The sequence below is a fragment of the Hippoglossus stenolepis genome, chromosome 8 (genome assembly GCF_022539355.2).
Source record: "Hippoglossus stenolepis isolate QCI-W04-F060 chromosome 8, HSTE1.2, whole genome shotgun sequence".
NCBI lineage: Eukaryota > Metazoa > Chordata > Actinopteri > Pleuronectiformes > Pleuronectidae > Hippoglossus > Hippoglossus stenolepis.
The window spans coordinates 13,150,203-13,170,981 of record NC_061490.1 but is presented as its reverse complement, the minus strand read 5'-3'; the positions used below and the strand labels follow the sequence as shown (position 1 = coordinate 13,170,981).

At 38.3% G+C, this 20,779-nt stretch overlaps 1 protein-coding gene and 2 pseudogenes across 1 annotated transcript in view; all 3 read left to right on the top strand.

Moving 5' to 3' along the window:
- Positions 1-571: 571 nt before the first annotated feature.
- On the top strand, positions 572-3,450 carry LOC118113131 (annotated as a pseudogene).
- A 10,735-nt stretch (positions 3,451-14,185) lies between these two features.
- LOC124851121 lies at positions 14,186-18,375 on the top strand (annotated as a pseudogene).
- Positions 18,376-20,597: 2,222 nt separating this feature from the next.
- The window catches only part of LOC124852269 (chemerin-like receptor 1), a 944-nt gene continuing 762 nt past the window's right edge, over positions 20,598-20,779 (top strand). Inside the window, exon 1 of the mRNA XM_047340844.1 lies at positions 20,598-20,603. Coding sequence (XP_047196800.1) covers positions 20,598-20,603 — 6 coding nt within the window. The remainder of the gene's footprint in view (positions 20,604-20,779) is intronic.

Below are 20,779 nucleotides of genomic sequence, written 5' to 3'. Positions count from 1 at the left end.
AAACTGAGTTTTTTTTTTTTTCAAGTGATGCAATACGCTTCCGCACAGGCACAGCATAATGTATTCATATCTGATAAACAGTGCAAAACAGGATGCATGACAACCAACCCATGTGCAGTTCCTCTCATCAGAATGTGTCAAACATATTCCGACTTCAGATGTCATGATTGGATCTACAGATGGTCTGCATGTCCAGCTTCAGCACGGAGTCGGCTGCTGCTCCAACTGTTTGGCAGCCTTGAGTTACTGACAGATGCTGATGTGAATTTCTAGTGGTGCAGGGCAGGGTGAAGTGAGGGGATAGCAAATGATGTAAGACTACATAGATGCTGTTTCACACTGTCAACACAAAACAACAAGGAGTATCATGTATTTTAAAGTTGCAGAACTGTAAGATTATCATAATATACATCATGCAGCTCGTGTATCATTGAAGACACTCATTTAGTCAACATGACAATTTCAATTACACAGTGCAAGTGTGAGCGTGTGCATGAGATTTGATGGTGGGGAGGAGTTTCTTGTGTGCGGGCCACTTGTGGTTCCTCCTCAGTGGCAGTGACATATTACAACACACAGGGCAGTTTATATTGACCTGTCAGAGTTTGATCAGGGAATCTTCTGCTGCAGATTCATCCTCAACAGACCGCGGGGCTTAGAGAAAGGTACGTTACATTTGCCAGATTACATGAGTTTAAGTTGTGAAAAGGAACTATCACGACAAAATTATTAGACAAAGACTAAAATCTTATGTTGGATTTGAATAATAAAGCATTAATTATTTCCGTACATTTGCCCCCTTTCTGGCTTGACAACTACTTCCAAAAAAGATTTGTTTGTATATACATTTATGTACATAAAGCCTGCTGTATGTGTTTGGATGTAAATGTGTTTACACAGTGACACTATGGGGAATTGATATCTTTATGGAGACAAAAAGATTATTCAATATTGTGGTGAGAACATGTTTCTAGTAGGGTAAAAGGTAGAGTGTGTGTGTGTGTGTGTGTGTGTGTGTGTGTGTGTGTGTGTGTGTGTGTGTGTGTGTGTGTGTGTGTGTGTGTGTGTGTGTGTGTGTGTGTGTGTGTGTGTGTGTGTGTGTGTGTGCGTGTTTCAGACTGTCAGGAAGATCACAGAAGGACCCAGGTTATCAAGCTTGACCCAGAAAACATCCCTGCAAGGTTTTTAATTAGATTTTTCTCATGTTGTTCTCTGCATCCAAAAAAAATCTAAGTAATTAAGTCTATGAAGTTTTGGGGGTTTTTTTGTGTTTTATTATCTGTGGTTCAGATTTTTTATTTTAAAGTTCTGTTGATCTGATGTTGATTTCACTCAGGAAAACCTGGTGTGCAGTTTATATGTGGTGCAAAGCTTACAGAGAAAAACATTTTGTTTTCTTTCTTTTCTTGCTTGTGGAAGTTGGTGTCGTATAAGATTTGTCTCATTGTCTATTGTGGGTCATAAAAAGGTTGTGAAGCAGCGGGTCATGATTGTTGTTACCCCATGTTTACAGAGTTCAAGTCATGACCCCGCAGACAGCATCCTCCCCAGGTCTTTTAGAGGAACTGACAAAAGTGAAGTCATTTTGTTTTTGTGGAATGAATGTCCTGATTTTGAATTCCAGTTTTCAAATGAGGTACATTTTAATCTCATGTATTAATTATGGATTCTTATTGAACTCTAGGTTAACATTTAAATGTTTTGTTTTTGATTCAGGTTCAAAGACAATGATGGAGCTAATGACTGCTACCCCTCTCAACGTCACGAACACATCAGACATCACTGGAAGAAACAGCTCCTTGTACGAAGACTACGAAGATTATGACAACGAAGATTATGACTACGAAGATTATGACAACGAGGACGAGCACGCTGAGCTGGGACAGTCCCTCAAATTCATCGCTCTCATTATTTTCTGCCTGGTCTTTGTTCTCGGTGTGTTCATGAATGGAGTGGTTATCTGGGTGACCGGGTTCAAGATGAAGAAAACCGTTAACACCGTTTGGTTCCTCAATCTCGCTGTGGCCGACTTCCTCTTCACGGCGTTCCTGCCCCTGGGTGTGATGTACTTGGCTCTGGATTACCACTGGCCTTTTGGAAACTTCATGTGCAAACTCAATGCCCTTGTACTACCCTTGAACATGTTTGCCAGCATCTACATCCTGGTGGTGATCAGTGTGGACACATGTGTGTCTGTGGTGTGGCCCGTCTGGGCCCAGAACCACCGAAGTGTACGCAAGGCGTCCTGCGTGAGTCTGGGTGTTTGGATACTGGCTCTGATTCTCAGCGCTCCATCCTTCATCTTCAGGGACACTACGACTGACAATGAAGACATCATCTACTGCTACAACAACTTTGCCCATTCCGACGACTATGAAACACCATCAGTGAATCAGCTGCGACAGTTTCGACATCAGGCCATGACCATCACCCGCTTCCTCCTGGGATTCGTCGTCCCCTTCACTGTCATCGTCTCCTGTTATTCTGTGATCATCCATCGTCTCAGGAGGAACCGCACCCTGGCCAGCCAATCGAGTCGCCTCTTCAAGATCAGCACTGCCATCATCACCACTTTCTTCCTTTGCTGGGCGCCGTTTTACTGCATCACTGTAATCGTGATGTTTTATCACATGGCGAACCACAAGAGTGAAGCATTGGGCCACGTCATCACTATCGGTCTCCCAATCGCAACCAGCCTGGCCTTTCTCAACAGCTCCCTGAAATCCACTGCTGTATGTGTTCATTGGCAAAGATCTTAAGGAAAAAGTCCGCAAGTCCATCCTGAACCTGTTGGAGACTGCCTTCCAGGAGGAAGAGACACACTCTTCCACTAACACAAAGTCAACAGACAGAGACAAGCAAGCTAGTAATACCGAAGAAGCAGAATAATGTATAAATTCTGCTGGAGAAAGCACATGTTTATCTTTACAGAAAATTGGATCTTATCACCAAAACATCTTGAATTTGAAAAATCACCCAGAAGGCATTGCAAAATATGTATTCCATAAATTTATGGTTGAAAAACAGAAAAACTGCGAGAAAAGGGAACTTAGTTTCTTCGTCTTTCACATGCACGCGAATTGTGATGCATCCTGTGACAAATTCAGAAAAATAGAGAATTATATTTGTTGTTTATGGGTCATCATTTAGAATATATTAATAACACAGTAAAAATAATATTTTGATGAAGAACATCATGTGTTTTTTTCTGTACAATATAGTTATGGTTAAGCTGGAATATAAATCTACAGTGTAAAATAGTGCTGTGAACAAACAGGTTTATAGAAAGTTAATTTCCCATCTTCCCCCTCATACCCAACCCCACCCACTGATGCCATTGTGTGTGTGTGTGTGTGTGTGTGTGTGTGTGTGTGTGTGTGTGTGTGTGTGTGTGTGTGTGTGTGTGTGTGTGTGTGTGTGTGTGTGTGTGTGAGTGTGAAAGAGAGAGATATTTTTTACTGCTACATGTCCATTGCATGATTTAATAAACATGTTATTCAGCTTAAGGACTGATTCCTGAGAGACTAACACAGAAATAATGTACGTTACCATTAGATTATCATGAATAAAGTAGCAGCTGTATTGTAAACTTGTATAGAACAGCTTCATTTGATCTTTAAATCATTGCCAGTGGTTTTGGGGGATTTCGGGATGTCTTTTTTTGGGTCTATTGATGATGATGATGGCTGTTTTGTGATTCTTGTTACACCATTATTTCATTGCAAATATCATCAGGACTTGACCACCTTTATTTCATTATCACTTATAATATCATTACACTGTGACAAATATTTTAATGCTGCAAATCATATTATAAGTTGCTTTTATCATTATATACATATTGAATGTCTTTTTACATAGGAAAATACTTTAGTAGAATGGTTTCGATCAGGGAATTTGTTGTTAAATTCATTTCAAATTTTTTGACTTTTTGATTGCTTCGATATTCTCCACTGATGCAAAGGACCGGCTCCTGTGAGCCTAATAAAGACAAATGTTTCTGACTACGACTTTGTCATTTTCTGAGGGTCTGTAACCTCATCCTGAGAACATGTATGCTGTGTAAAAATGTGCAAGATTCAGGAAAATCCCTCTGGTGTTAAAAGTCTTTTGATAAACTCTCTTCATAACATTTACTGTGCAGCAGAGGGAGCCATTGTGCACAACATCCAGTAATTTTCTCAGACAGGATAATTAACTGGAGGAGAAAATAAAGAATATCTTCAGTATGTTTTTGCGCCAAAGTCTGTAACAATCAGGAGGTTGTTCATTTTCTTATTCCTGTAATGTATTCCCGTGGGTAAATTCAAATCCTGGAATGATTTTGAAGGTGAAGGGAAATAACGTGACATTTAGAGACTTTTTTACAGTATATTGCTGTGATTGAGAACTATTATAAAGTTGTGCCAGTAGTATTCAGGAAAACATCTGCGCTCACATAACGAACTGTGGAACAATCTCCCTGAGGAGATCCATCGGGCTAACTCCTCTTTTAAATCTATTCTATCTATGCTATTATATAGAATAAGAATAAGAATAAGAATAAGAATAAGAATAAGAACAAAAATAAATATTGTGTTCAACTTTCTTGAGAAGGATATGTATTTTTTATTTTAATCTTCATATTTTGTAATTGTTTTTTTTAATTATTGTTATTATTGCCATTATTATTAGTATACTTCTTTTTTTGTCGTTATTATTGATTAATTCATGTTGTTAAAGATTGTAAAGAAGGGGGGGTATTTTAATCTTGTATTATTATTATTTTACATTTGTGGAAAAAAACGTGATGAACTTATGCAGAATGCGCCATGACGTCAGTGTGCTAACCAGTTTGATATGTTCCTGTGGGACGGTCGTGGCCTGCAGCGGTGAACAGACGGCGGCCCCACAGAGTGAAATGTTTTCGAGGGACAATAAAGTTTATCTATGTAAAATAAGTGTCATAATCAGAGGGACGTGAATGCTTTCCAGAAAAATCTAAGACAGAACAGGGAGAAAAATGCACACATATAACCGTTATACACATAAACACACACATGCAGTCAAACTGAATGACATGTACTGTGCCATTCATTATACAGTACTTTTGTTAGCTGCAACATGACAGCTATAACGGATGCACTGTGCCACTTTATCGGAAACACTAATTTCAGAATAGGTATTACATTAGTTTATAGCTAAATTTGTGCAACACAAACACGACAGAGATGTTGTAACATGTGGTTGATAAAAGGGAACGTTGTGTTTCTCATCTGTCTCATAAACTCCAGTTGTTGATTTTGATGTCTTCATCCGTATGTTGCATCAAAGACAGCATGCAATAAAACGAGGAGTTTATAAGCCATGATCAGAGACTCTTTTTTATCATTAAATACGCTGTCACATGACCTACAAAACATAGTAATAAGGGACGTATGGAAGAGGTTTAACTGAAAATAGCATCTCCAGTGTTAAATAGTGTTGGCTCATCGCTGAGGATTATACAATGTTCATTTCCTAACTTTCCCCTCGTACCCAACCCACTGACGCCATTACTTGTGTACATGATAAAATATATTGACAGTGTGTGTGTGTGTGTGTGTGTGTGTGTGTGTGTGTGTGTGTGTGTGTGTGTGTGTGTGTGTGTGTGTGTGTGTGTGTGTGTGTGTGTGTGTGTGTGTGTGAGCTGACTTTTGACTGCTACATGTCAACTGCATGCTTTGATAAACATGTTATTCAGCATTAGGACTGGTTCATGAGGGCTTGACAAAGAACTATGTTACCATCAGATTGTTGTGGTTATTTTGAACTTGCATTTTAACGTTTCGTTTGATCTTTTGATCATGGTTAGTTGTTTTTAGAGGGGATACTTTAATGTCTGTGCCCCCCACCCTGAGTACATGCATGTTGTGCTAACCTCTCAACTTAAATGCATCGTGTCAGTTTACCTTCATGATGGACAAAAATACATATACTCACATTTCCAAAGCAAGAATCAATCTGTTCTCAAAGTTGTTGCAGATTAATTGAATGGAAACAACTGTAATAGCACACTTTTCTATGTCATAATCTGAACCTCTGTATCAAAGATCAATTTTAATGTAAACAGTGTAAATGATAAGTTTATTTTTGCCTTTTTTAACCCTACAGTGGAGAACTCTTTTACAAGTCCATAAACGATGATGATGACTGTTGTTGTGATTCTTGTTTTATACCATTATTTCTATGATTAAAATATTATTTAGACTTAACCCCTTTCTCACTTTTAATGTTCATCTCATTATCACTTTAAAACGCTGTAATAATTATGTTTGTATTAGGAAAGGCTGCAAATCAGTGGCTGTTACGTGGTCAGGAAGTGGACAAATCATCAGGCATTTGTATAAATATTCAGAATCAGCTTTTTGTACTTTGATTATTTATTATGATTATCCTTTTACATGATGTTGTGTTATTAGGTAATGAGCATATCATATATTTTCTCTCCTAAAAATGCAAATTATTAATGAATTTGTTCAGATATTAAGGGTCAATTTTATTTGCTTGGAGATTATTTTCAATTTTTAATACACAAGGAAAAACTTTTAACAGCTGGATTCTTCTGGATCCTTTTAAAATATTGTTTTATAGGTGTTTGGAGAGTATTGTGAAATCCTCCATCATTATAAATTCTATGTTGGTGTAAGATATGATCTTAAGACATTTTTATAGCAGAGCTCTGCTGCTTACAAGTAAAGAGAGGAGTCAAGAAGAACTGTGAATAATGGGAAGGTTTCAATCTCGTGCAAACTGGAGACCGCAATTGAGTTAAGTTAACCCTTGAAGTCAGCTCTGTCATTAAATGAGGCAGTGATAGTAGTAGGTAAATTAGTTGGTTGAAAACCTGTGTGTATGTTCTTCCTCCAAGGCATCACAAAACAAAAACAAGTGAAACAGTGCAGGGAATACAGGGACAGCATAATGTATTCATATCTGATAAACAGTGCAAAACAGGATGCATGACAACCAACACACACTGATAAAAATTTCCTGCCTGATCTACTTAAAAAAATCAAGGCAACTTTTTGCATCAAAATATTATTTAGTTCAAGCGAGATCGGTCTTTGTATGAACTACTTAATTTTTTGTACACAAGATCTAAAGTTTCCAAGTATAGTCAGTTTAATTTTCCAAGTAAAATCACCTAAACTTTGTAAGTACAGTCAACTTAAATTTACTTTTATAATTAAGCTGACTTTACTCGACAAATTACGTTACTTTACTAGCTAAATTAGGCTGACTTAACTTGACAAATTAAGTTTAACTATCAAAAATAATCTGACTTTATTACAAAAATTGAGTTGACTTTACTTGAAAACTCAAGTTATTCAACTAGAAAGATTAAGCTGACTTTACTGGCAAAATGTGCTTTATACATAAAAGAAATTAAGTACTTCATACAATGACCAGTCTTGCTTGATTTACATAGTAATCTGATGCAAAAAGTTGCCTTAATTTTTCTAAGTAGATCAAACACTATTTTTCAGTGAAATATCATGGCAATTAAGTTGTTATTTTTTTAAACCTTTTTTAAAAAAGCTGACATTTTGGTCATTAAGTAATCAAAACTAACAGCGTTCAATATCTGCCCTTCAGATTTTTAGCTATTGTGTATAAGACAATATTGTGATTCATGGTGGTGCTAAAGGAAAATTCACAAAGTCATCAAAATTGACAGGGTTTATTGGCTCTACCATGTACTCAAAATCATGACAATCCCTGAACAATTACCACATCAGGTATCAAAAGTTATTTAAAACACTTAAAAGTCCTTAAAAGTTGAAAAACATTTTGGAATGCAACTTAACCCACTCCTAAACACTTGGGGCTTAAAACAGGCTCGCACAATACACGTATGAAATTATGGTATTAAATTCTTAGGGTAGCTTAGTTCCAAGGCATACATACAGGTGCATCTCAATAAATTAGAATATCATGGAAAAGTTTGTATTTCGATAATTAGATTCAAAAAGTGAAACTCATATTATATAGATTCATTATACACAGAGTGAAATATTTCAAACGTATATTTCTTTTAATTTTGATGATTATGGCTTACATCTAATGAAAACCCCAAATTCTGTATCTCAGAAAATTAGAATATTGTGAAAAGGTTCAATATTGTAGACTCACGATGTCCCACTCTAATCAGCTAATTAACTCAAAACACCTGCAAAGGTTTCCTGAGCCTTTAAATGGTCTCCAAGTCTGGTTCAGTAAGCTACACAATCATGGGGAAGACTGCTGACTTGACAGTTGTCCAGAACACAGTCATTGACACCCTCCACAAGGAGGGTAAGCCACAAAAGGTCATTGCTAAAGACACTGGCTGTTCACAGAGTGCTGTATCCAAGCATATTCATAGAAAGTTGAGTGGAAGGCAAAAGTGAGGTAGAAAAAGGTGCACAAGCAACAGGGATAACCGCAGCCTTGAGAGGATTGTGAAGCAACGGCCATTCAAGAATTTGGGGGAAATTCACAAGGAGTGGACTGAGGCTGGAGTCAGTGCATCAAGAGCCACCATGCACAGACCTATCCAGGACATAGGCTACAGCTGTTGCATTTCTCGTGTCAAGCCACTCCTGAACCAGAGACAACGTCTGAAGCGTCTTACCTGGGCTAAGGAGAAAAAGGACTGGACTGTTGCTCAGTGGTCCAAAGTCCTCTTTTCAGATGAAAGTAAATTTTGCATTTCATTTGGAAATCAAGGTCCCAGAGTCTGGAGGAAGAGTGGAGAGGCACAGAATCCAAGTTGCTTGAAGTCCAGTGTGAAGTTTTCACAGTCAGTGATGATTTGGGGAGCCATGTCATCTGCTGGTGTTGGTCCACTGTGTTTTATCAAGTCCAAAGTCAACGCAGCCATCTACCAGGAAATTTTTGAGTACTTCATGCTTCCTTCCGCTGACAAGGTTTATGGAGATGCTGATTTCATTTTCCAGCAGGACTTGGCACCTGCCCACATTGCCAAAAGTACCAATACCTGGTTTAATGACCATGGTATCACTGTGCTTGATTGGCCAGCAAACTCACCTGACCTGAACCCCATTGAGAATCTATGGGATATTGTCAAGAGGAAGATGAGAGACACCAGACCCAACAATGCAGACGAGCTGAAGGCCGCTATCAAAGCAACCTGGGCTTCCATAACACCCCAGCAGGGCCAAAGGCTGATCCCCTCCATGCCACGCCGCATTGATGCAGTAATTCATGCAAAAGGAGCCCCGACCAAGTATTGAGTGCATATATATATATATATATAAAGTATGTTCATATATATATATATATATATGAACATACTTTTCAGTAGGCTGACATTTCTGTATTAAAAATCCTTTGTTTTATTGGTCTTATGTAATATTCTAATTTTCTGAGATACAGAATTTGGGGTTTTCATTAGCTGTAAGCCATAATCATCAAAATTAAAAGAAATAAACGCTTGAAATATTTCACTCTGTGTAATGAATCTATATAATATATGAGTTTCACTTTTTGAATTGAATTATCGAAATAAATGAAGTTTTCCATGATATTCTAATTTATTGAGATGCACCTGTAAGGCACATCAGGAAGGCACAAGCATGTGCAACACCGGAAATACAGAAAAGCACCTCTTCTCCCTCGATGGCTATTCCCGTTTGATTGTTGAGACCTTCATCCTTGGCTTTGCTGTCCACAAAGCTGCAGCATCGTCATTGTCGTAAATCTGTAAAATATACCAGAAGAACTAAAACAGGGTATCTGCAGGTATCAGTAAAAAAAATGACTTTAATGCTTTAAGACCTTTTTAATAGCACTTTAATTTTGAAGGGATAGTTCACAGAAAATGTAAAAGTCACTCATTATCTCCTGCCCACTATGCCGGTTAGGCTAAAAACATGGTGTAAATGACGCCGTTTCGAGTCAAATATGAATGCCGGGGCTGGCAGACACTTGGATGACACCACATGAGCAGTATGGAGGCATGTTGTGTTTTTTCTATTGTTTTATTATGTCACAGAGGTCACAATTGACTTCAATGTATTGGATTCGCTGCAACACAGTTTACCCCTGAGACTCCTGAAGTGTATTGTGGACTCAAACACGGACTGGATTGTCAAGACGGTTACTGATGAAGTTAGTCATACATTTAGTAAGGATACTATGCACACAGTGGGTTGTAAATGTAAACAGTGATTTTTTTTCCAGATGTAAAACAGATAGAGGTTTAGCTTTTATTCCCCACAGCTTCATCATGTGAACATACTGCTAATTTCTTCAAAAAACAATATATGACAACAGAGGCTTTTTCACCTGAAATCATAGAAACTTATTGTCTGCCCCATGAGCTAACTGGAGGAATTTAACTTTTGCCCCACTTTTCCATTACAATTACTAAGTTTTTGTACATACCTTAATCCAGTGTACTTTAAAAGATGGAAGGAATTCTCTGGTGAGGAAACAGTGTCATAGTTAGTAGCTGACTAATGCAAGAAAGCAAACCACAACAGATAACTATTCTTTTAAATAACATTTGCCCAACTTACTTTACTATAATTAACCTAGTGTTTGTACATACTTAAATCCAGTAAGACCCCATGCAGTGTTTCCCATAGGATTTACTTCAAGGTTTGTGCCTTTTCTAAAGTCAAATACAAGAACTTTTCAAGGATTTCCAAGGTGCAGTTTCACATTTCTCCAGCACCTTAGAGCTGTAGTAAATTACATATTAAGACACATTTACTCAAAATGATTATTTCTGTCATTCATCGCAGTAAATCCAATATTATTGAGGTATAAACAACCAAAATTATGTTTCATGACAAAGATCTACGTAAGGGAGACAAATTGAATTAAAACATAACAAAGTTTCATGTTTTAAAATGTGTCACCTGTCTGTAAGTGGACTTGGCACCTAGAGCTTCAATGATTAATCAGTTAACAGATTAGTTTTACACAATTATAATAATTGCCAAGTATTTTGATTATTCATTAATCATTTAGAATCTTTTTTTAAGAAAAAAAATACTCAGATCTCAATTGTGAATGTTTTATGATTTCTGTACTCCACTATGAAAGTAAAGACATTTTAGGACATCACCTTGGGCATTGGGAAACACTCAACAACATTTCCCAAAATGTTATGGATTGATTAATCAGGAAAAAGGTTGAGAAATTAATCAATAATGAAAATAATAGTTGCTGCCCAATTGGTATCCTGTACAGCCTTGCTGAGTCAATAATAGAGTCGTTTTATTTCATTAAAAAGTATTTGACTATTTAAATGAACACAATCGTAATTTCAAGCATTTATGTCAAATAATTTGCTGTAGAAAGGGTCAAGAACACAGACACCAGTCCTCTTCATTGACCTGTCCTACAGAGAGAGGAGGGGCTGCTCTTTCACGCAGCAGCTGAGTTTACAGCAGTTTGACTCATTTTAAGATTATGTCCAACCAGGAAAAACGATAGCTTTCATTTTAGCTTGTTAATAGAAATCGTTTTGCTCCGTGGTTGTGAAACTTCAACTCACTTGTTCTCCACCGCAGCTTCTCTTCGTGTCGCGGTCTAGAGAGACAGACAGAGAGAGAGAGCGAGGCAGCGAGGAGGAGAGGGAGAGGGAGAGAGAGAGAGAGAGAGAGAGAGAGAGAGAGAGAGAGAGAGAGAGAGAGAGCGAGAGACGCACATGTCACATGTGCGCAACAGGCAAAAAAGAAACTATCCATTTCGGACCTGTTTATGGCCATTTTCAACGTAACACCTACGTTATAACATGGCGCTGACAAGAGCAGTGTTAGGACTGTAATCCGTGGCATACAATACACTGTACTTAAACTTGTTCTCATACCTAACCTTTATATATATTACAGTATTCCCTTAGCTTTATTCAACATCACACATACATGAATGCACTGTGCTCATAAAAAACTGTGACCTATGCCTTAGAAAGAATTCAAGCAGCTGCCCCAGGTTCTGAAGGGCAGATAGGAAAGGCGTTTTGTCTGGAAAATGCGCATGCTTACACACACAGAAGATACAGCCGTTAAAGCAGGAACACAATGTTCCTGACTCCAATGTCAAAGCTTGTTTTTAAAACACAAAACCAAACACTGTCAGAAATGTGAAGATTTTCCCAGCAACTGTCAAGGAGAAGCGAAACTGGGTGCGGCTCCTCATCATTATCGGATTCCAGTGCCAAGAGGCTGGGACCACGCCTGCGCACCAGCAAGGGAGAGCTGGAAAACAACCCCCTGAGTCGTTCGTTCCTATGCCCAATCCACATCTGTTAAATCTGCATCAAAAAACAATCTAAGTAATTAAGTACATGAAGTGGATTTTTTTTTTTGTGTTTTATTATTGTTTTTTATTTTAAAGTTCTGTTGATCTGATGTTGATTTCACTCAGGAAAACCTGGTGTGCAGTTTATATGTGGTGCAAAGCTTACAGAGAAAAACGTTTTGTTTTCTTTCTTTTCTTGAGTGTGGGAGTTGGTGTCGTATAAGATTTGTCTTTTTGTCTATTGTGGGTCATAAAACACAAAAACCAAACACTGTCAGAAATGTGAAGATTTGCCCAGCAACTGTCAAGGAGAAGCGAAACTGGGTGCGGCTCCTCATCATTGGCGGATTCCAGTGCCAAGAGGCTGGGACCACGCCTGCGCACCAGCAAGGGAGAGCCAGGGCTAAACCACGGTGACTCCCCCTCGTTATTGACCAATGAAGTTCTACCTACTATTATAAGTATTGCACCCGCCGTCCATTCGGGGCGACTCTTGACTACCCCGAGCTACTAGATAGCCGAGGCTGTGCATTGAGTGCCCATAGCTCATTTTCATTGCTTAAATAAATACTTGTTGAACCAAACCGAGACCGGCTCTTCTCATATCTCGGGACAAAAGAACACGACAGCAGCTCGCCCGCCTCCACCGAAGCCGGTGTGAATAACTGACAACCGCGACACGAAGCCGTTTGCAGAGCAAACGCAGGCAGTGCGGACCCGGGGTAAAGGAAACCCCGAGGCACCATGAAAACCCTGTTAGTGTCGCGAATACTTTTCTTTAAATATACTTCGTGTAAAGCCACTTACTAATATTATCTTCCAAAAAAAACCTCTTACATTATTTTTATTTCTGCAACAATGTGAAAAATGAAAACACTGTAGTATATAACCTTACCTTACCTTGAAGTTGTCGTCCAACCGTCGATGAGAAAATGGCTTCACGATGCACAAAGTCCAATGAAACTGTTAAACAAGTCAGTGCTGATTAAAATGAAACAAGATTATGTCACTGCAGTGCATATTTGTCACCCACAAAGTTATGTTTCAGAAACATATTTTAGTGCAAAGTTTACCTGATCAATGTGGGTGATGTGACCCGTTGCCCTGGTGGAAAATTTGAACCAAAATTAAGCACCGCTTCCTGACCTCAGACCACAATAGGCACAGCCTATGGCAGAGCACTACGCAGTTGCATGAAATCACGTGACTCCCGCCACTTTGCAGCGTAAGTACAACAATAAAATGTTTGTTGCATGGTTGTATGGAAGAAGATTGGTTGAGATTACGTAAATACATATTGTTATGAAAAAAAAAAATCTCTTGTCTTTTCAACAGATGCAGATTAAGTCGACAACTATATATTTTTTTGTAGAACTAAAAACATACATATTTATTGCTAAAATCATAGATATAATTGTGTTAGGTTTACATGCTCTCAGAATCACTTTTATCAGTGCGTGGTCAGTTGCTCTCATCAGAATGTGTCAAATATATTCTGACTTCAGATGTCATGAATGGATCTACAGATGGTCTGCATGTCCAGCTTCAGCACGGAGTCGGCTGCTGTTCTAACTGTTTGGCAGCCTTGAGTTACTGACAGATGCTGATGTTAATTTCTAGTGGTGCAGGGCAGGGTGAAGTGAGGGGATAGTAAATGATGTAAGACTACATAGATGCTGTTTCACACTGTCAACACAAAACAACAAGGAGTATCATGTATTTTAAAGTTGCAGAACTGTAAGATTATCATAATATACATCATGCAGCTCGTGTATCATTGAAGACACTCATTTTGAAGACATGACATTTGCAATTACACAGTGCAAGTGTGAGCGTGTGCATGAGATTTGATGGTGGGGAGGAGTTTCTTGTGTGCGGGCCACTTGTGGTTCCTCCTCAGTGGCAGTGACATATTACAACACACAGGGCAGTTTATATTGACCTGTCAGAGTTTGATCAGGGAAACGTCTGCTGCAGATTCATCCTCAACAGACTGCGGGGCTTAGAGAAAGGTATGTTACATTTGCCAGATTACATGAGCTTAAGTTGTGAAAAGGAACTATCACGACAAAATTATTAGACCAAGACCAAAATCTTACGTTGGATTTGAATAATAGAGCATTCATTATTTCCGTAAATTTGCCGCCTTTCTGGCTTGACAACTACTTCCAAAAAAGATTTGTTTGTATATACATTTATGTACATAAAGCTTGCTGTATGTGTTTGGATGTAAATGTGTTTACACAGTGACACTATGGGGAATTGATATCTTTATGGAGACAAAAAAAATTATTCAATATTGTGGTGAGAACATGTTTCTAGTAGGGTAAAAGGTAGAGAGAGTGTGTGTGTGTGTGTGTGTGTGTGTGTGTGTGTGTGTGTGTGTGTGTGTGTGTGTGTGTGTGTGTGTGTGTGTGTGTGTGTGTTTCAGGCTGTCAGGAAGATTACAGAAGGATCCAGGTTATCAAGCTTGACCCAGAAAAGATCCCTGCAAGTTTTTTAATTAGCTTTTTCTCATGTTGTTCTCTGTGTAACAGAGTTAGAAATGTACTTTATTTATTCTTATTCATAATTTGTATTTGTGAATTTTATTAGTTATTTTACTTTATTAACGTTACCTGCGGAAATGTTCATACTTCCTGTCGACCCCTCCCCCCTCAGTGTTGTTTTGCATTGCTGAGGGTTGGTCACCTGAGGAAATGCTCCGCGCTATTTTATAATTTTCCTTGAAAAATGAACGTTTTAAATTGCATATTGTAAATACAAGTACACTGCGCTGCTGTTTTGAGTGTTAATATGTTTTGTAAAAGTTTATCATTTAACTTTCACGGCGATACATTTTGCACGATGGTGGAGCGCCATTTTGTTTAGTAGCGTCGCGGGGATTTCGGCAGCCCTTTGAAATTAAATTATTTTATTTTGTATGTTTAAGAACGGAGGTGCAGCAAGAGGAGAAAATAATCACAGCAAAACGATGTGTGTTGTTTTCTACAGGTATGTGGTTTTCCTTTTTGAAACAAAATTTTTGATGTAGCTGTTTAATAACTCAACCCAAGGCACCTTTCTGTTTCACAAAGTGTCACTGTTGTCCTGTTGTATATAATTATTTTGTAGTTTTGAGGATATTTGATGTAATTTAAGTTAAATGTTTTTCGGACAATTGTAATTGCTCCCTGCAAAAGTCTGTGTTGTAGACTGTGTCTACTACATACTGTTGTGGAAAGTATGAATGACAGTGTTGTTTTGCATTGCTGAGGAACGGAAGTGCAGCAAGAGGAGAAAATAATCACAGCAAAACAATGCGTGTTGTTTTCTACAGAGGAAGCAAATAAAAAGCTGGAAAACAATCTCCTGAGTCGTTCGTTCCTATGCCCAATCCACATCTGTTAAATCTGCATCAAAAAACAATCTAAGTAATTAAGTACATGAAGTGGATTTTTTTTGTGTGTGTTTTATTATCTGTGGTTCAGATTTTTTATTTTAAAGTTCTGTTGATCTGATGTTGATTTCACTCAGGAAAACCTGGTGTGCAGTTTATATGTGGTGCAAAGCTTACAGAGAAAAACGTTTTGTTTTCTTTCTTTTCTTGCGTGTGGAAGTTGGTGTCGTATAAGATTTGTCTCATTGTCTATTGTGAGTCATAAAAAGGTTGTGAAGCAGCGGGTCATGATTGTTGTTACCCCATGATTACAGAGTTCAAGTCATGCCCCCGCAGACAGCATCCTCCCCAGGCCTTTTAGAGGAACTGACATAAGTGAAGTCCTTTTGTTTTTGTGGAATGTCCTGATTTTGAATTCCAGTTTTCAAATGAGGTACATTTTAATCTCATGTATTAATTATGGATTGTTATTGAACTCTAGGTTAACATTTAAATGTTTTGTTTTGATTCAGGTTCAAAGACAATGATGGAGCTAATGACTGCGACCCCTCTCAACGTCACGAACACATCAGACATCACTGGAAGAAACAGCTCCTCAGACGAGCACGCTGAGCTGAGACAGTCCCTCAAAATCATCTCTCTCATTATTTTCTGCCTGGTCTTTGTTCTCGGTGGGTTCGGGAATGGAGTGGTTATCTGGGTGACCGGGTTCAAGATGAAGAAAACCGTTAACACCGTTTGGTTCCTCAATCTCGCTGTGGCCGACTTCCTCTTCACGGCGTTCCTGCCCCTGGGTGTGACGTACTTGGCTCTGGATAACCACTGGCCTTTTGGCAACTTCATGTGCAAACTCAATGCACTTGTACTATCCTTGAACATGTTTGCCAGCGTCTACATCCTGGTGGTGATCAGTGTGGACAGATGTGTGTCTGTGGTGTGGCCCGTCTGGGCCCACAACCACCGAAGTGTACGCAAGGCGTCCTGCGTGAGTCTGGGTGTTTGGATACTGGCTCTGATTCTCAGCGCTCCATCCTTCATCTTCAGGGACACTACGCCTGACAATGGAACGATCATCTACTGCTACAACAACTTTGCCCTTTCTGCGACAATGAAACACCATCAGTGAATCAGCTGCGACAGTTTCGAAATCAGACCATGACCATCACCCGCTTCCTCCTGGGATTCGTCGTCCCCTTCACTGTCATCGTCTCCTGTTATTCTGTGATCATCCATCGTCTCAGGAGGAACCGCACCCTGGCCAGCCAATCAAGTCGCCCCTTCAAGATCATCGCTGCCATCATCACCACTTTCTTCCTTTGCTGGGCACCGTTTTACTGCATTACTGTAATCGAGATGTTTTATCACATGGCGAATCGCCCGAGTAAAACATTGGGCCACGTCATCAGTATCGGTCTCCCTATAGCAACCAGCCTGGCCTTTCTCAACAGCTGCCTGAACCCACTGCTGTATGTGTTCATTGGCAAAGATCTTAAGGAAAAAGTCCGCAAGTCCATCCTGAACCTGTTGGAGACTGCCTTCCAGGAGGAAGAGACACACTCTTACACTAACACAAAGTCAACAGACAGAGACAAGCAAGCTAGTAATACCGAAGAAGCAGAATAATGTATAAATTCTGCTGGAGAAAGCACATGTTTATCTTTACAGAAAATAGGATCTTATCACCAAAACATCTTGAATTTCAAAAATCACCCAGAAGGCATTGCAAAATATGTATTCCATACATTTATGGTTGAAAAACAGAAAAACTGCGAGAAAAGGGAACTTAGTTTCTTCGTCTTTCACATGCACGGCAAATTCTGATGCATCCTGTGACGAATTCAGAAAGATAGAGAATTATATTTGTTGTTTATGGGTCATCATTTAGAATATATTAATAACACAGTAAAAATAATATTTTGATGAAGAACATCATGTGTTTTTTTCTGTACAATATAGTTATGGTTAAGCTGGAATATAAATCTACAGTGTAAAATAGTGCTGAGAACAAACAGGTTTATAGAAAGTTAATTTCCCATCTTCCCCCTCATACCCAACCCCACCCACTGATGCCATTGTGTGTGTGTGTGTCTGTGTGTCTGTGTGTGTGTGTGTGTGTGAGTGTGAGTGTGAAAGTGAGAGATATTTTTGACTGCTACATGTCCATTGCATGATTTAATAAACATGTTATTCAGCTTAAGGACTGATTCCTGAGAGACTAACACAGAAATAATGTACATTACCATTAGATTATCATGAATAAAGCAGCTGTATTGTAAACTTGTATAGAACAGTTTCATTTGATCTTTAAATCATTGCCAGTTTTTTGGGGGGATTTCGGGATGTCTATTTTTGGGTCTGTTGATGATGATGGCTGTTATTGTGATTCTTGTTACCACCATTATTTCCATGAGCAAAATATTATCAGGACTTGACCACCTTTTATTTCATTATCACCTTATAATATCACATTACACTGTGACAAATGTTTTACCATATAAGGCTGCAAATCACTTATTATAAGTTGCTTTTATCATGATATACAATAATTGAATGTCTTTTTACATAGGAAAAATACTTTAGTAGAATGGTTTGCGCATCAGGGCAAATTTTGTTTTGTATTAAAATTCATTTCAAACTTTTGGACTCTTTGATTGCTTCGATATTCTCCACTGATGCAAAGGACCGGCTCCTGTGAGCCTAATAAAGACAAATGTTTCTGACTATGACTTTGTCATTTTCTGAGGGTCTGTAACCTCATCCTGAGAACATGTTTGCTGTGTAAAATCTCTTTGATCTCTTTGTCTAGTGTCAAACACTTCAATGTGCAAGATTCAGGAAAATCCCTCTGGTGTTACAGTTTTTCTCGATTGCTTAAGCACGATTTTTCATAACACTACACACAATTAGCACAACCACACACACAATTAGCAGAACACCTCAGATCCTTTGCAAAATGAAACACTCTTGTAAAAACTACACACTAATTTATCAAAACCATATTTTGAAACACACATTTCATATGACTTAATTCTGTTTGAACCAGTTACACACTGCTGTTGCTAACCTAAAACACTTTTAGCAATTCTACTTCTCAGTGATTAGAGTACTGTAAGTGAAGTACACAGAGAAAGTGCAAATATACAATAAATTCACCAAACACTACACAAGACCAATGCTGCAGACTGATGAAAATATAACTTATTTCTCTCCATATACCCAAATCAGTCGACATGTCAACATGGAGAATCACAACAAAACATGTCCCAGTTTTCATGCTACTACAGTAGTATGCATAACACTGTAAGCTCAGCAAATATCAGACAAACAGATGATTCTGTATCCAGTACAGGTTACAATGATATATTTCACTGTATATCTGCTAAGATTTGCCTGAACTCTTAGTCCAGCCTCCCTCAGCCTCAATCTGTGGTTCACGACGTGTTGCGCGAATTTCATTTGATAAATTTGGTCCTCGTCTTCTTTGAGCACGTTCTCCTCCTGCTTCAGGTCTTCCTCTTCCTCTTCCTCTTCCTCTACCTCTACCTCTACCTCCACCTCGGCCTCTACCTCTGGCACGGCCTCCGCCTCTTCCTCTTCCTCCTTCTCCTCCTCCTTGGATTCCCCCTCTCACCCTCACTCTTCTTCTTCTTCTGACTCCTTCCATTTTGGTCTAAGTCAGGTGAACTCACCTGCTGCTTTTTTATAGTGCTTAAACCTGATTGGTGTGTCTACAATTAAGCAATCGTGTGTTTGCACACCTGATGGCTGTGTTGAACCAATTGGCTCATAGGGGGGGTCATTTGACAGTCAGTGCTTTGGAATTGCAAGGAAGGGACATTTTGATATACTTCTGTGTCTAATGTATACAAGTGTGTTTAGTGTATTGCAAATCACTGTGTGTATTGTTTTGCAAAAAGTGTGAAGCTGACATTGTGCTTATAGTGGTGCAAATCTGGGCCGATGTTTTGCTCCTTGAGTGTAAGGTTTTGATAATTGTGTAATACTTTTGATTTTAGTGTTTATGCAATCGAAAAAAACTGTAAAAGTCTTTTGAAAAACTCTCTTCATAACATTTACTGTGCAGCAGAGGGAGCCATTGTGCACAACATCCAGTAATTTTCTCAGACAGGATAATTAACTGGAGGAGAAAATAAAGAATATCTTCAGTATGTTTTTGCGCCAAAGTCTGTAACAATCAGGAGGTTGTTCATTTTCTTATTCCTGTAATGTATTCCCGTGGGTAAATTCAAGTCCTGAAATGATTTTGAAGGTGAAGGGAAATAACATGCCATTTAGAGACTTTTTTACAGTATATTGCTGTGATTGACAACTATTATAAAGTTGTGCCAATAGTATTCAGGAAAACATCTGCGCTCACATAACGAACTGTGGAACAATCTCCCTGAGGAGATCCATCGGGCTAACTCCTCTTTTAAATCTATTCTATCTATACTATTCTAATCTATTTTATCTATTCTATTCTATCCATTCTATCTATTCTATTATAAATAAGAATAAAAAGAATAAGAATAAGAATAAGAATAAGAATAAGAACAAGAACAAGAACAAGAATAAATATTGTGTTCAAGTTTGTTGAGTAGGATATGTATTTTTTAGTTTAATCTTCATATTTTTAAATAGTTTTTTTTTATTATTGTTATTATTGCTATTATTGTTATTAGTATCCTTCTTCTTCTTCTTCTTCTTCATCATCTTATTGTTCTTCATTTTTTTTGTCGTTGTTATTATTGATTAATTCATATTGTGTTAAAGTTTGTTAATAAGGTGAAGTATTTTTTATTTTAATCTTCATATGTTTCATTATTTGGTATTATTATTATTATTGATAAATTCAGGTTGTTAAAGATTGTAAAGAAGGGGGGGGTGTATTTTAATCTTTTATTATTATTATTATTATTTTACATTTGTGGAAAAAAACGTGATGAACGTATGCAGAATGCGCCATTACGTCATTGCGCTAACCAGTTTGATATGTTCCTGTGGGACGGTCGAGGCCTGCAGCGGTGAACAGACGGCGGCCCCACAGAGTGAAATGTTTCGAGGGACAATAAAGTTTATTTATGTGAAATAAGTGTCATAATCAGAGGGGAGTGAATGCTTTCC